General features: G+C 50.9%; 1 protein-coding gene across 19 annotated transcripts in view; it reads right to left on the reverse strand.

Moving 5' to 3' along the window:
* SORBS2 (sorbin and SH3 domain containing 2) overlaps positions 1 to 15,900 on the reverse strand; it is a 923,152-nt gene that overhangs the window by 461,962 nt on the left and 445,290 nt on the right. For all 19 annotated transcript variants that reach the window (XM_069631529.1, XM_069631528.1, XM_069631527.1 and 16 more), the window contains one exon: positions 121 to 167. In XM_069631529.1, the coding sequence (XP_069487630.1) occupies positions 121 to 130 (10 nt within the window). In that variant the 5' untranslated portion in view covers positions 131 to 167. The remainder of the gene's footprint in view (positions 1 to 120; positions 168 to 15,900) is intronic.

Raw genomic sequence — 15,900 nt, forward strand, 5'->3', positions numbered from 1 at the left:
TTCCATATATGACTATGGTGTGAATGCCGACATTAAGATCACGTGCCATGTATACGTTGTTGGCCCCCCGTAACATCAATGGGGACCCCAATATAACAACATTGTTCTTCTGGCACATACCTGTATTCATTTTGAGGCTTGGAAGCGTGGGAGGGAAATCTTCAGTTCTGCAGAAAATTGAAAAGAGTATCACTGAAAAGTATGGCCCAGTTTAAAGCATGTTAAAAACAGATAATATTCACCTTCCTAGAGCATTTATTGTTAGAATATTATTTGTCTTGCACTTTCATACAAGACACAAGACAGTCCATGTTTTGATATCAGCATTCGATAATAATCTCAATTGGCCCTTTATATATGAATGCATGCTTGTTCTTTTTTGATTTTAATATATGATTATATGTTTAGAAAAGAATTGTGTAATAAACATACATTAGACATCCAGTACAATGTGCAGATTCTCACTCCCGTTGATCTCTTGGCTGATTTTGCTAGAGTTGAACATACCTCCCTCCTTAAGCTACTTTCACGTCTTGGTGTTCGGGCACCGCCATTGCTTGGGCGGCCTCATACCCAGATGATCACTCCTTCTCCATATCTTGGAACAATGGGTTCTCCCCTGCCAACACCTGCCTGTTAGGAGGCCTGCAGGGGTCTGTTCTTGGTCCACTCCTCTTCACAATATATGTACCCCTCCCTAGGCAAACTCATCACCTCCTTTGGCTTCTCCTATCATCTCATACTTACATCTTCCCATCCTTCCTCCTCCACTCTTTCACACCAGAGCTGTTCCTTTGCATCACTAACTATCTCTCTGCTATCAGTCAATGGATGATGCTGCTTTGGCACAGATGGAACCCAGGAAGAGACATTGTTTGTACAACTAACCATTTTCTCTTCTCGCACCCTGCACCTTTGCAACTTAGAGGAAGGCACAGATTCACTGCCACACACCCTGCCCTCACATATAACACAAACACTATTGCACATCACCTCTGCCATAAGAATGAAGCTGCTTTTAACAACACAAATTCGAACTGTAGCTTCTCACATAATTCGCAATCTCCTTAAACACCCCCCCCCCCGCCTTTAGTCCATAGTATACCTCTGCCCGTACACACTCCATTCAGGCATGGGTGACTAGCAGGGTCTTGGCCACCCTCACATAACTTTAATGTCTGAAATGTACACACGCATAATAGCACCTCCAAAATTCTCCCACATTTTTCGAGAATTCTGTCCCTGGGAGCATAATTATGGTGCACGGCGCGATAACAAATGATAAAATCAATGAATTCATGCATTTAGAACTTCTGCCCCTCTACCACCATACCCCACATTAACTACTAACTCATGATAATGAGTGCACCCAGCAACTGCACTGCTCCAGCCATCAATATACCCTGTGTACACTGCTTGACGGCAAAGTCCTATTCACGTTCAATAAATAAATAAATAAATAAATACAAACACGAAATACAACTGCAGAAATGTGCACTATGTAACCCTCTTCTTCTGCAGTCCGTTACTCAGGGATTTCACCCCACAATGAAGGTGCTCTCGCACACTATAATGACCTTTCCCTGAGCGTGCCCGCAGGTCGGACCAGTGAAGCTTGAGGGAGTGCCTTGACTTTGCAGTGAAACCCTCAGCATCATTGTGCAGGGGGGAGGGGCGCACGCGACCATGTGGATTGCAGTTTCTTTACTGCGGGACAAAGACACAGGGCATACAAGCTTAACAGTCAAAGGAAACACATACTTTCGCCTGTATGATATATAAAAAAAAAAATCAAATGCTACGCTCTACTGCCCAGTACAGCGCGAGTCTTCATTTAATTTATTTCTGCTGACTGTCAGAACACCTCACCCTTCTGTCAAGCGCGTATTTTTAGAGCAGAAATATGACTTCACACTGCGGGAAGGTTGAGCAATAGTACACTGTCTCCCACTATGCATGAATACAGGAGTATACATTTTCTTTTCATTTTCGTTATTGGTTATTTATCAGCTTGCAAGCACCGGGTAGGGTATTAAACCCAAGGCACTTTGCCCTGAGCTATCATTCCGCGGGGCCCCTAGACTGAAGGGCTGTGTGGGGGAGGCCCACAGCCTAGGGCGCAGTGACAGCGTGCGCCGTAATGAGACACAGACATCGTGAATTGCAGTGGCAACTAACTGTCGAGCGGGAAGCCATGCCAAGGGTATAAACAAAACAACAACACCAACCGTTCATGGCATCAACGACATGTTACTGGGTCAGCTTTTAAGCATAATACAGGCTCTGCAGGACAATGTTTAAACACATTGTTGCACAGCGCCATACTGAACAACCATTAATTGATAAACAGCTCACTCAGTCAAACTTGATTAGTTCATGAGGGTAGGGGTTGTAAGGAAAAGTGGCACCTGGGTACAGCAGGGAGCACGACTGTGCTTTGCTCCTTGGGGTAACTGGGGCAGGGCTAACAGTGGCAGCAGGATTGCTGTATCCGTTTTGAGCACTTACGTGCCGGAGAACAGCTTGGCGTCTGCACGCTGTTCTATGAATAAGGGCACAGTTCCCCAGCCATTGGCAAGGGCCAGCATGCGGCGAAGTGCTGACAGTCTGTGGCGAGCGTCCCTTATCCTGGGGCTGCCAGCCGGGCACGGATGTTTGTTGCCTTTTCCCAGCACTTGTGAGCACCCCAGGCCCACAAGCACCTTCCTCCAGGAAGGCCACAGCCAGGTGTAGAAGTGCACGTTTGGGGACAGGAAAACCATTGGGCACGGTCGGGCCGCTTCCATTTCCCTGGCCGGGAGCGCTCATCTCAGGGCAGCCTTCTCAGGGCAGCAACCTGGTGTTTTCGACATGCAGCACGGTCCTGCCATTCCCAGTAGCCGTGTTATATCCGCCCTACGTCCCGCAGCGCGGTGACGTAGGGCAGCTCAATAAAAGCCCCGCCCCCTCGAGTGGGGGGCAGTTCCGGGCAAAGCGAAACCAGCGTGTGCGTGTGTTCCTTTTCAGCGCTCCTGCCCAGGCCGCGCTCCAGCCCACGCGGCCTCCTGGACCGGAGCCAGCCCCTTCGTGCTGGGCCTCCGGAGAACACAACAATGGCGACGAGGTGAGCGAGCATCCACGCGCTCCACCACGACTTTGCACGCGGAAGCCACACGGACGCTCCGTGTGAATTTTTGGACACCCGGTGGGGGTCCCCACGGTCACGTGACCCCCACCCCCCAAAAAAAAAAAAAAAAAAAAATATTTTTTTTTCTTCATTCCCCTCCCACACCTCATCCTCAGGGGGTGAAAAATTATTTTTTTTTTTCTGCTCTTCTCGTGTCATCCCAGTCATCACCTGCAAAACGTCTCCTGCATGGAACACAGGCCACGAAGCGTCAATCCATCGGAGTACAAGTGCCGGTAGGACACTGCCCTAACACAGGGCGCGCACGAACCCAGAAGGCAGTGAATCGGTGATCAGGCGAACGCCACACCATGGCGACTGGGTCATCGACCCCTGGACCCTCCACACCGTCCAGGATGGCGGCAAACCTGTCTATGGCGTCACCACCGCCTCGCACGCAGGGGAGTTCGTCGACGTTGATCCAACCATTCGACCCATTCACAGACCCATCGTCCAGTGGGCCCAGATGGCAGCTATGGCTACAGAAGTTTGAGATGGCCATGGAATGTAAGGACGTCACGTCATCCAGAAAAATGAAAGCTCATCTACTCCTCAGTGTGGGCGACGAGGTGCTGCGCATCTTTAACTCTTTGGATGTGGGTGACGACCAAGATGCATACCGGAGTGCGAAGGACGCTCTAACAGCACACTTTCTCCCGCAACTAAATCCAGACTATGAGACTTTTATCTTTTGCACAACCATCCAGGCCCCCGATGAGACTCTCGACGCCTACCACACGAGGCTGAGGAAGCTGGCCATGTCGTGTGAGTTTACGAACACTGAAAGGGAGATCAGGAGGCAAATCATAAATGGAATCCACTCGGAGAAGCTGAGGCGTCTCGTGCTCAGTGAAAAGGGCATCCCTCTACAACGCATCCTGGAACTGGGTCGACAGAGGGAGCTTGCCCACTCCAGGGCCGCCAACATGGAAGTGACCCTACAAAAACTCCAGCCGTCATGTTCCACAGCGATGGTTGCTCAAATCTCGGACAGACAATCAACGAGGAGCGAAAGTGGCAGCGGCTACACCCAGAACAGGGGGCAGCCTCGAGCACCAGGACCAACCGAATGTGGATGGTGTGGCGGTCAAAGGCACGGAAGGCGAAACTGCCCGGCGCAAGGCACCACGTGCGGAGCATGCGGCAGGAAGGATCACTACGCGAAAGTGTGCAGATCTGTGAACACGCCACTGCAGCCTCCACAAGGATCCCAGGAAAAAGGGTCATCGAAAAAAAAGAAACAAGCCAGCGCGAGGAGGGTAGCGGTAGTCAACTCCTCGACAGAAGAAGAAGGGGATGACCTCTCAGCCCTACGACAAACAGCAGGCACTGAGAACGAAGGAAAGGGCCGAAAGGTGTACTTAGTATCGACACTAAACCAAGGGACAGCAGCGTCGAAAAGAACCGCCAGGCGACGAAAATGCATGGTCAACATACAAGGCCAGGACATACAAATGACCATTGACACGGGGGCCTCGGTAAACGTCATGCCAACCACCGTTTTTCAAACCCTCGCACCACGACCCGAGCTAAAATCCACAGACACTCGGTTGTTTGCCTACGGCAGTCGGAAACCTCTACCAGTCATCGGGAGGTTCCGCACCACTCTTGGGCATGGCGAACAGAAATTATGGTCGAAGATCTATGTTGTCAAGGCGGGAATTGAAAGCCTGCTGAGCGGTGATGCGGCTGAAGACCTGGGCGTGGTCAAATTCATATGCCACGTTGACGACACATCCGAGGTTGAGAACTTCCTCAGGCAACACCTCAAGCTACAAAGGGGGATAGGCTGTCTCAAAGGAAAGACCATCAAACTACATATTGATCAATCAGTGCAACCACGTGCTGTAAGACACCGAAGGACACCCTTCCACATGAGGGAACAAGTTGAGAAGGAGCTAAGGTCGCTCGAAGCCGCTGGTATTATTGAAGAAGTCACGGGACCAACACCGTGGGTTTCCCCGATGGTAGTCACCCGGAAGCCCAAACAGCCAGGAAAAGTTCGGATCTGCATTGACATGCGCCTGCCCAATGCTGCCATCAAAAGAGAGCGACACATAACGCCTACAATTGACGAAATCATCACTGACCTCACTGGATCGTGTGTGTTCTCGAAGGTAGACCTAAAGGCGGGGTACCACCAGCTGAAGCTACACAGAGAGTCGCGCTATATCACCACGTTCTCAACCCACCTAGGTCTGAGGAGGTACAAGCGCCTGAGTTTCGGCATATCGTCGGCCGCGGAGGTTTTTCAACAGACCATCCAGGAGGTCATCAGAGGCATACCAGGGGTATTGAACGTGAGCGATGACATCCTAATACATGCACCGGACACCAAGGAACACATCATGAGACTCAAGACACTACTGGGCAGGCTGGAAAGCGCCGGACTCACAATCCATCGAGAGAAGTGCGAATTCCTAAAACCGGAAATAACTTTTTTTGGATACAGGTTCGACCGCACCGGCATATCACCTGATCCCCAGAAAGTGGCGGACATACAAGCTGCCAGCCCCCCCACGACTCCCACCGAGGTGCGCAGTTTCCTGGGAATGGCCACCTACTGTGGCAGATTCATTCGGAACTTAGCAACCCTATCCGAACCGCTGCGGGAACTAACAAAGGCCAGCACCAAATGGGACTGGGGGCCCGAATGCCAGCAAGCCTTTGAGAGCATAAAAGACTCCCTGTCGACTGATACCAAGATGGCCTACTACGACACGGACCTCACGACCGAACTATTTGTGGATGCCAGCCCTGTCGGACTTGGAGCAATCCTGATGCAGGTCACGAAGGAGGGTACCAAAAGGTCAATTGCATATGCATCCAGGGCGCTCACAGCAACGGAACAAAGGTACTCCCATATAGAAAAGGAGGCCATCGCCGTTCTATGGGGGTGTCGACACTTCCACATGTACCTATACGGGCGTAAGTTCACGGCGATCACCGACCACAAGCCCCTACTACCAATCTTCATTGGGTCATCGGCACACCCACCAGCCAGAATCACCAAGTGGTTACTACACCTCCAGCAATATGATTTCAAACTTGTCTACCAACCGGGCAGTGGCAACCCCGCGGACTTCCTGTAGAGACACCCACGTCCAGCCACCCAGCAGGAAGTGCTAGTCGCCGAAGAAACGGAGGAGCACATTTGTCAAGTAGTCCACACCATGAGGCCCAAGGCAATAAACATTGAGGACATTGCAACAGAAACCCAGAATGACCCCTGTTGCGATCTGGTAAAAGATGCCATCATGTCAGGCAACTGGAAAGACTTCATGTCGCACACACGCAACAGAACCGAGGGGGCCAAGGAGTTCCTAGCAGGCATGTTCACGGTTCGGCAAGACCTCTCAATCACGGAGGGAGGGCTCCTGCTAAGGGGTGACCGCATCATCATACCCCCGAGGCTGCAGGACAGGATAGTGGCTCTAGCGCATGAAGGACACCAAGGGCTGGCAAGAACAAAGGCACGGATCAGACACAGGGTACGGTTCCCTCACATCGACGATCGTGTTGAGGACCTAGTGAACACATGTCTACCCTGCCAAATAACGAGTGGACCACCGGACCCAGAACCGATCCTATCGGCCGAGCGTGGCCGGGCACGATGGGAAGCCATCAGCATTGACTTTTGCAAAATCAGAGAGGGTCTACATCTACTGGTGGCAATCGATGACCACTCACGCTATCCAGAGGTCGAGATAGTGGAGTCCACCGCCGCGGAAGTGGTCATCCCGGCAATAGAAAAGATGTTTGCCACCCATGGCCTGCCCACGACCATTAAAAGTGACAATGGACCCCCATTCACAGGGGAGGAATTCAGGTCATACCTACAGGAACTGGGCATTAAATATCACCACATCATGCCAAGGTGGCCACAAGCGAATGGGGACGTCGAGCGATTCATGAGGACCATCAACAAGGTACTCCGAGTATCAAAGGCAAACGCCAGCCCGTGGAGGGTCGACCTATTCCGGTTCCTAAGGAACTATCGGGTCACCCCCCACAGTACCACGGGCATACCACCTGCTGACCTTATGTTCGGAACTATCATCAACTCGTCAATCCCCCATCATCCAAGCAGAACCCCTGACGACGTCGACCATGCACGCGTGGAAACGAGGAGAACACGTGCCAATGCTCACATGAGCACCAAGAGAAGAGCAAGGCCCTCAAACCACAGAGTGGGCGACCAAGTCATCATGTTGCGAAATCCCACGAAATCCAAGTTAGACACCAGGTATGAGGAACTGCCATGGACTATCAGCAACCGGCGTGGGACCATGATAACTGTCACACGGGGAGGTCGGGAAGTAACAAGGAACGCCTCCTGGTTCAAGCCCGTGCCCCAGCACCTCTGGACGGACTGCGAGGGGCCTCACGACGACAACGAGCAACAAGGCAGCGACGTGCCGGCGCCAGACCCCGAGGAGGAACACACAGGGGATTGCAGCTGGCAATCACCGAGACTGCCCGGCAGTGAGGACACATGCAGCGAAGGTGAGCAGACTTACGAACCGAGCGGGGACAGCCCCCACGCGAAGCGGTACAGTCTGAGAAAGACCACGAGACCGCCTACGAGGCTGAATGACTATGTATGCTAAGCCAACAGCAGTGGCAGGAGTTTATAGTTGAGCATGTTGCTTATGTTTGTTTTGTTAGGTTATTTTGAAATAAAGGAGGAATGTTATATCCGCCCTACGTCCCGCAGCGCGGTGACGTAAGGCAGCTCAATAAAAGCCCCGCCCCCTCGAGTGGGGGGCAGTTCCGGGCAAAGCGAAACCAGCGTGTGCGTGTGTTCCTTTTCAGCGCTCCTGCCCAGGCCGCGCTCCAGCCCACGCGGCCTCCTGGACCGGAGCCAGCCCCTTCGTGCTGGGCCTCCGGAGAACACAACAAGCCGCATCCCTCAAGCCGACCTGCTGGCAAAGAGTTCCCTGGTGGGCCTCTGCTTGGAGGTGCTGTTCCTCTTGTAGGTTCACTGCCACGCCGAGGGGCCAGGCCCCCAACTTGCCTGCCACACTAATTCTTTCATGTGTTCTCCCACAGCGGGTGGGAGGGCACGCCACTGATCCGCCTGGAGTCGGCGCAGTGAGGCGCTGCCTGGGACTGCTGTTCCTTTCTCTTCACAGTAGTGGCGGGGCTTGCAGCGGCCTTGGTGACTGGCTGCGGAACCTCATTCAGTTCCTGCCAGCAGCGGGGCATCATACTTCTCCAAGGCACACAAGCCTCCTTGTAGTTGTGCTGTGGCAGCTGATTGCAGCGCGGCATACAATTGCCTCTTTTGGGCCACGCGTTGTGGCCGCCATTAATGGTAGCTTGTCAGGGAGGCCTTCAGTATAGTTGAGCTGGGAACCCTCCACTTGGTAATCAGTGCTGGTCATTGGGCCGGCTCTCGGCGGATCCGAGATCCGGCACCAGATGTGTAGCCGGATCTCGGGATCCGGCCAGAGTCAGCCACCCAAGCCCATGAACCGCGCTGGAAAAAAGAAAAAAAAAAGCGTCCGCGACGGCAGCATTGCCGTTTACCGCGGCTTTGGCACTGATGTGTAATGCACAATGCTCACTACATGTACAACTGAAAGGAGTCAGTTGTACATGTAGCGAGCATTGTGCTTTACACACCAGTGCCAGAGCAGTATAAAAGGCAATGCTGCCCTCGCGGGCGTTATTTTTTTTTTTTTGTTTTCTTTTTTTGGCACAACAAAAAGAGCCAGGGCTCATCAAGGGGGCCTGGCCTAACTGCAGGGGTACTGCTGGCCCGTTAGGCCATGCTCCCCCCGAGGAGCCCCGGCTCAATGGGCCAGTGGCACCCCTGCCAGGCAGCCTTTTGTAGTGATCAACACCCTCTCCCCTCTGGGGAGAGGGTGTTGATCACTGCATTTATTTTCTATAGGCTTGCCTGGCAGGGGACAGGGCCTCGCCTATTCAGCCTTAATGGTGGCGCTGCCCCTTGCCAGCTGAGTAGGGGCAGCGTCACCATTAAGGCTGAAAAGGTGAGGCCCCTGGAAGTGAGGCCCTGTTCCTTAACACTGAAACTCCCGCGAATCCGCGGGAGCTCCAGTATTTAGAAAGCAAGGCCTCTGCTTCCAGGGGCCTCACGTTTTCTCCATAATGGTGGCGCCGGCCCATGTGCATCCCTTGATTAAAGGGATGCCTCGCAGGTGCGACGCCACCATTATGGCTGAAAGGCATTTTTTTCTGGAGCCTGAAGCTTTCGCACACGAGGGAGAGCTTCAGGCTTCAGAAAAAAATACTTTTCGTGTAGTGGCCTGGACTGGCAGGGGAGATTAGTGGGCCCCACAGGGCCCCGCCTCAAATCGAAATTTCGGAGCCTGCTGGGGCTGAGCCCCGGCAGGCCCCACCCCACTTAAAGCCCTGGCCGGTGGTAAAAGGCAATGTTGCCTTTGTGGGCGCTTTTTTTTATTTCTTTTTTGAAGTATTTATCTGACCGGATGGCCACTACCAAACCCCGCCCCCTCTAGACCACGCCCCTCTGCCCCCCAAACTCCTCCCCCACTCCGGCACTTGCGGGATCCCCCACCAAATTTTTTCCATTTCCACCACTGTTGGTAATGTGATTGCCTCCTTCTTTCCCTGCTCGACAGCACAAGCACTTCCCGCCTGGGAAGCCGCAGTTGCATTCTCACCTGCAGGCACCCCAGGGAGGGTTTCAGGGTATGCCTCTCCAGGGTTTCCAGAGACCCTGCTGGTGTAGGCTCATCTGGGAAGCGACCCTCCTGCAGGTCATGAGGAGGGCTTGGCAGGAGCAGATGTGTCATGGCGCTCGACTGCCTTGCTATGGGAGCGGTTCTGCATTGCTGGTGACATGCGTGGTGTTGAGCCAACTTACTGTCGGCAGCAGAATCATAGCTGGCCACCAGGAGGCCCGGCGGCTCGGTCACAAGAGGTGTAGTCCTAAAGTGCACCTATTGAGGGCACAGGGTGAGGACAGTGGTCTGGGTCACGCAATATGGCAGTGGTCTGAGCCCCGTTGTATCTGGGCTCCCGTCGGGAGTAGTCAATGAGTGCATTACACTGGTTTTCCGATGCATGCCGGGGAGACCGCAGACCTTTCATGTGCTGGGGAGGCCAGCCGGTCCGTTGGGTGTTGGGACTGTAGAGAGGCCGCACCCCCATTTGTGGCCACCATTTTGTCCTTTGGTGCCATGCCCGCCATGGCTTCAGCCACACCGTTGGCTGGCTTTGCCACGCTGTTTGCACAGCAGGGTCCGGCTGCGTTCCTTCTTCATGGGGATCGGTGGTGGGCCGGATCCCATCCCTGTCAGAAGATGTTGTAGGGCCCGGCGGTGCAGGCACCCTAGACTGAAGGGCTGTGTGGGGGAGGCCCACATTCTAGTGCACAGCACGAGCGCGCGCTGTAATGAGACACAGACATCATGAACTGTAGTGGCAACTAACTGCACAGCGGGAAGCTGCTCGATCCTTTAATACATTGATGACACGCCTCCCACATGTCACAAACTACATGTCTGCTGCACGAGCCCAAGAGGGGCTTTAGGCTTAACACCGCCTAATGCAACATTTGCATTCACAGACATAGAACTTCAAAAAATAGCTTGTAAGAGTTGGTAAGAGAGCTCTGAGAGTTAAGCGCGCACTTCAGAGATCTGTGTACAACCTGTAGCCATTGATTTGAATCCCAGCAGTCCCGACTCATCCCTTAATTCTTCAAAGATCTATAAATGGAGTAGCAATAAGGTGAGACCTAATCAAATCTATTAATACAATGCTTAGAAGTAGAACCAAGACGTCTTGAAGACTTACATGAACAAATAGTGTACGGTACCCATCCCTGAGTAAGGCTGGTGTCTCTCTGAAAAGAAGGCCCATGGCTGGCACTAAGCACCTGGAGCTGGAGCTATAGATGAGAATGTGAAACCGTGTGTTGTCCCAGGCAAGCAGTACTCACATTGTAAGCCTCTATCCTCCACTCTTTTGCTCCCACACCTACTTTCCAGCAATGTAGCAAATGCCCTATGTGATGTTTTGGGTCTGCCTGGGCTGACTGGTTCTTTACGGAAACCCCCTCAACCAAATGAAATGCTTGCGATTGATGAGAGACATTTCAGGACGATTTTTTGATCCATTGTCTTTGTCATGACAGGTGTGCAGAAAGCCTCCTGTCTCCTTCCGCAAGGAATGTCCAATAAACCGGCAGCAGTAAGGAGGAAAAGCCGAATAAGTATGAACACACACCAATCACAAGAGGGAATGATACCATTGTGTAGATGCACCCCAATGCCTGGCTATATTAGCCAGATTGATAACTATTAAAGGAGTGAGGTTAGAAAACAAGAGCAAACTGAGCAAGCCAGAATGGAGTTAAAGGGGACTCACTATAGCTAGTGCACACTTGTAAAATGAATGAATAAATATTTAAATATTACATATGTCTACTCCAAGAACAAGATAACATTTACTATTATAAGTGTAGAAAGGAAAGGAAAACCCCATAGATACGTGGCAAGCACACTACCACCTTCCTACTACACCGGCCACCTCGTGTTCTTGACCTTCTCACCGGGATATAGTAACCATGTTCGGCCCCTCATAGAGCTAATACTAGACACAGCGTCAGCCCTAGGCAGTACATCACAACCATGACCCAGATGGCTTTAGCGTGGTCTCCTCTTGTTGTAATTGCTTTGTCATTATGCGTGCTGTGCAAGACTAGGCAAGACTAGGGCCTATTGGTGCAACAGTGCATGATCGAATGGCGCACCGTGCTATCCGGTCCTAACCTAGCCATGGCGGTTTAGTGCCATTGGATGAGTAATCAGAAAACAGCCATTCATTTTAATGTAACAAACCTGCCCAAAACAAGAATCGAACAATTAAACCTTAATACTTTGAATTCAAGAACACATGAGGACAACCCCAATGTAAAGGTCCCAGAGCACAGCAATCACACCCCGCACTCTGGAACAGAAAACAAACTGTTCTGGAATAAACTTTTTATTTTAGACTCGAAAATTGTACATCCAAATAAAAAACCCAACATGGCTTTTCTCGAAAACGAATGCTTCTTGAAATCTCTGCACTGGTAGATTCAGCAAAATGTAGCTACCGCGGAGCACTAGTAAATCAGTGTGCACAGTGACAGAGGCTTTAGTGCAAGAGGGGAAAGGGGCTGCTGAAGGGGAATTTGCAAATACCATTCCATTCCCCTTCTTTGTGGGTGGCATGGGGGCAATAAGGAACCTGGGTGGGGGCCACTTTCCCCCAGGCCCTTCCCTAGCTCTGCCACTTAGTGTGCATGAACTATTCCCAGTTCATTCTGGGTCTGTGCTTGGTTTCCATCAGTGGCAGCTACAGTTTTCAGAACCATTTTTGTGAACCCCAATGGTAATTACAGAAAATCCATAGTTTTACCATGACAGCCTTTTTTGAATCAACACCAGTGTAAACAGCCGATAGGGTATATACTTACCAATTCTGTGTCATTTGAAAGAAAATGATTTATGAAATCGACGAGCAGTGAGTAATTAAAAGTTGGAGTAACTGCAGAAGTAATCAAACCCCAGGCAGCATCAGTTCAAGGGAAGTTAATAGTTGGAATCTGATGTTTAGAAACCTGGGCAGATCTTCAGGGGTATGTTTCACAGGTCCCTCCTTATATATAGATTATAGACTTTGTGGGTTTGGTGATGTCACGATCATAGGAAATCCCAGAGCGCCTCAGATAAGCAGCTATTGAGGCTCTTTGGGCCTCATTCCGAGATTGGAGGTAGCCATGGCGATATTCGCGCCATGGCTGCCTCCAATACCGGGTCCGGCACTGGTCTGGTTCAATGGGGACTTACCGGTGCATTCCAACCCTGGAGGGACCGGTAAGTCCCCATTGAACCAACCATCCCCCATTCCCATTTGAGCCCCCATAGGGCTCAATAGGAATGGGGAGGGCGCTAATAACGAGCTCGCGAATAGCAGGCCCGTTATTAGCGCACTGGTCCCTTAACGGGACCGGTAAAGAACGTGTGGGCCGACCACACGTCCCTTGCAGTTCCCGCTAAGGGACCTCGGAATTGGGTGGTAAGGGATTACTGGCAGCGGTCTCCTTACCGGTGCCCGGTATCCCTTACCGCCCACCTCGGAATGGGGCCCTTTGTCTCGAAGGGGTGAAAAAACTAGTCATAAAGACATGGACCTCCACAAATCCACTGTGAGGTATTCTACACATGGAGAAAGATCAAGACCACAATAACTGTGACCAGAAGCTTCTCTCCAAATCTCTCCAAGAGCAAACCAGCAAATCATCAGGAAGTCGCCAAGAGCCCCCACGCCCCCCACTGTAACATGAGAGGGTCTGCAGGTCATCTCCCCCTCGCCCCCGGCTAATGTGAGAGTCCATGACTTAACTATGAATAAATAACAGGGGGGAAATGGCATTCATGGAAGGAGAGGCAGGAGGAAAACACTGCTTCTTCAAAAAGAAAACACACTGCCCGCTGCGGTTCCCAAAGCGCACACAGATGATCCACAAGGACTCTGCAACAATGTTCTCTGGACAAAATGTTTGTACTTAAAGAAAAACAATCTGTTTAACAAAACCTCAAAACTCACAAAATTCCAACAAAATGCATTGATGCCCAAAGGGGTGCCAGCAGGTTCTGCAGCTAAAGGTTGTCATACTTGTCAACACATGGGCATTGAAGATGGAGTCATTTGGGGATAAATAGATGTTGAAACGTGTCTGTTTGTGTTTCATTTGTTTAATCAGGTTATCTTTAGCTATTACTGGATTGAAATGTAATGACATTTAGGAAATATTTGAAAATCCTACGGGGTTTTGACACTGAATGCTAATCATCTCCATGTTGTTCCTTAATTTAAAGACGCACTGCAAACTATATCAGCAATAATGTGCATTCTGAGGGCAGTACCGGGTCCTAACAGCCTACTTCCTAGGCTGTGACTTCCTTTAAAGCAGGCTGTGGGGCATAACTACATGGTACTACCCAAAGAAAGGGACCTCATAGTTACTAGTCTCCAGGCCAAGCCTTTATGTCCTGGCCCGTTGTTCCACGCAAAAACGACTCCTAAGATGTCTGCGTGGAAATTGAGGCTGTGGCTTCTTGAGGAGACCCTCTTCTTTTCCCATGGCAGGCCAGCGGAGTGCGATGAACTGTGGATAGTAGTGAGAGTCTGAGAAAAGGTGTGAGCAGCTTTCAGCTTTCTTCCGCCATGTGTTTTTATCATGAGAGAAAGCCTGATTCCTGAGCAGCCAGATTGGTTTCTGCACTTGTCCAGGCTGATAATTTGTATTTAATAACTGCACTCTTTTCCAGATATCTGCATAAACGCTTTATTTCACAGTGCGCTCCTGACTCGCATTGAAGTGAGTCCTTCTCAAATACTCTGTGATATAATACTATTAAATTTATGATGCCTGTGTGCGAGGCCATCTCATTAATACGCATAGGTTGAAGTGGGCGGGAACTAAGGGGCATGATGTCCCTAAAAGCAGCTATCATTCCCTTACTTTTTGTCAGCTGGGAACTGTTCCTGGGTGGAAGGCACATTTTGTATGCCTCCCTTGCTGGGGATTGAAACCTCGACTCTGCTGGATGTGCCCTAATTTCACATCCTGTTGAGCTATCTTGCAGCGAGTGGCTTGCTTGGGACATAAAGCTCATTCCCGAGCTCCCTCATAGCCCCGCTCCCAGGGTGATTAGCTTTTGTCTGCTGCATCTAAGCACAGTAAATGTGAAATTGGTGCCGGCACGGCTGGGTTTGTAGGTCATGACGGGTTGGAATGGTGGCACTCGTCTTTGCTATGACCCTTAAGAGTTGTGAATGGTGGGTGATTAGAAAGAGGAGGGTGTATGAAGCTCTATGCTGTGGGTGACAATGGCTGAAAGTAATTGTGGTCATTTCAGGTGCATTTTCTTTCACAGTGTTTCTTTCAGTGATTGTAGTACAGATGTAAATCACAGTGGTGGGCATAGGCTCTAGGCTATATGGGTCTGTGGGACTAGAGCCCTACCAAGAAGTATTGCTCTGGGGCTCAAGTGGCTGAAGCAGCCAACCTACAAGCCTGTGTGGCGGTTCTTACCAACGAGTGGAATTCTTTCTGAAAACCCAGTGCTTCTTTAAGGTTTAAATCCCAGAGTTCTACCTTTGGCATAATTAAGCGCTGCTTTTTAGGTTCATGCAGTGAAGGCACAGATCAAGGGCTTTGATAAAATGTTAAGGCACTGTCCCCGCACAGCTTGACAGGCTACAGGCCAACTGTACCCCCACCTTCCCTTGTTTAAGCAGCCCTTTTGTGATTGATGAAATGAGCACCGTTCCGCGCGGTGCGGTGCTCATTTCATCAATCACAATACTCACCCTAATAATTAAATGCCTGCTAAGTCTGAATCCTTTGGTCTATCTAACAATGTTCGGGCTGTCCTGGTGAGCACAGGATGATGCTGCAATGCAACTTCTAAACCAATTGTATATCACTACATATCATGAGTCTCCTTGAGTGCGTTCAACAAAGCACAGGATATGTGGCAGTCTGGGGCAGAGAGCTTCCTCAAAATGTGGCGGTTTGGGCCTTGGACCTCCAAGGAACGGTCCGCAGCTCTGTCTTGTTCTGGTCCATTTCCACCCCTGAAGGTTGTCTGATTAAAAGCACCCATCTTGGCCCTGCCAATGAGCTTGGTCTATTCGTTTTGTACACTAAATCCTCCTAACGTGGTTTACAGTTGTCTGTTGAA

Source organism: Ambystoma mexicanum, chromosome 6q (genome assembly GCF_040938575.1).
Source record: "Ambystoma mexicanum isolate Mex_15411 chromosome 6q, UKY_AmexF1_1, whole genome shotgun sequence".
Lineage (NCBI taxonomy): Eukaryota > Metazoa > Chordata > Amphibia > Caudata > Ambystomatidae > Ambystoma > Ambystoma mexicanum.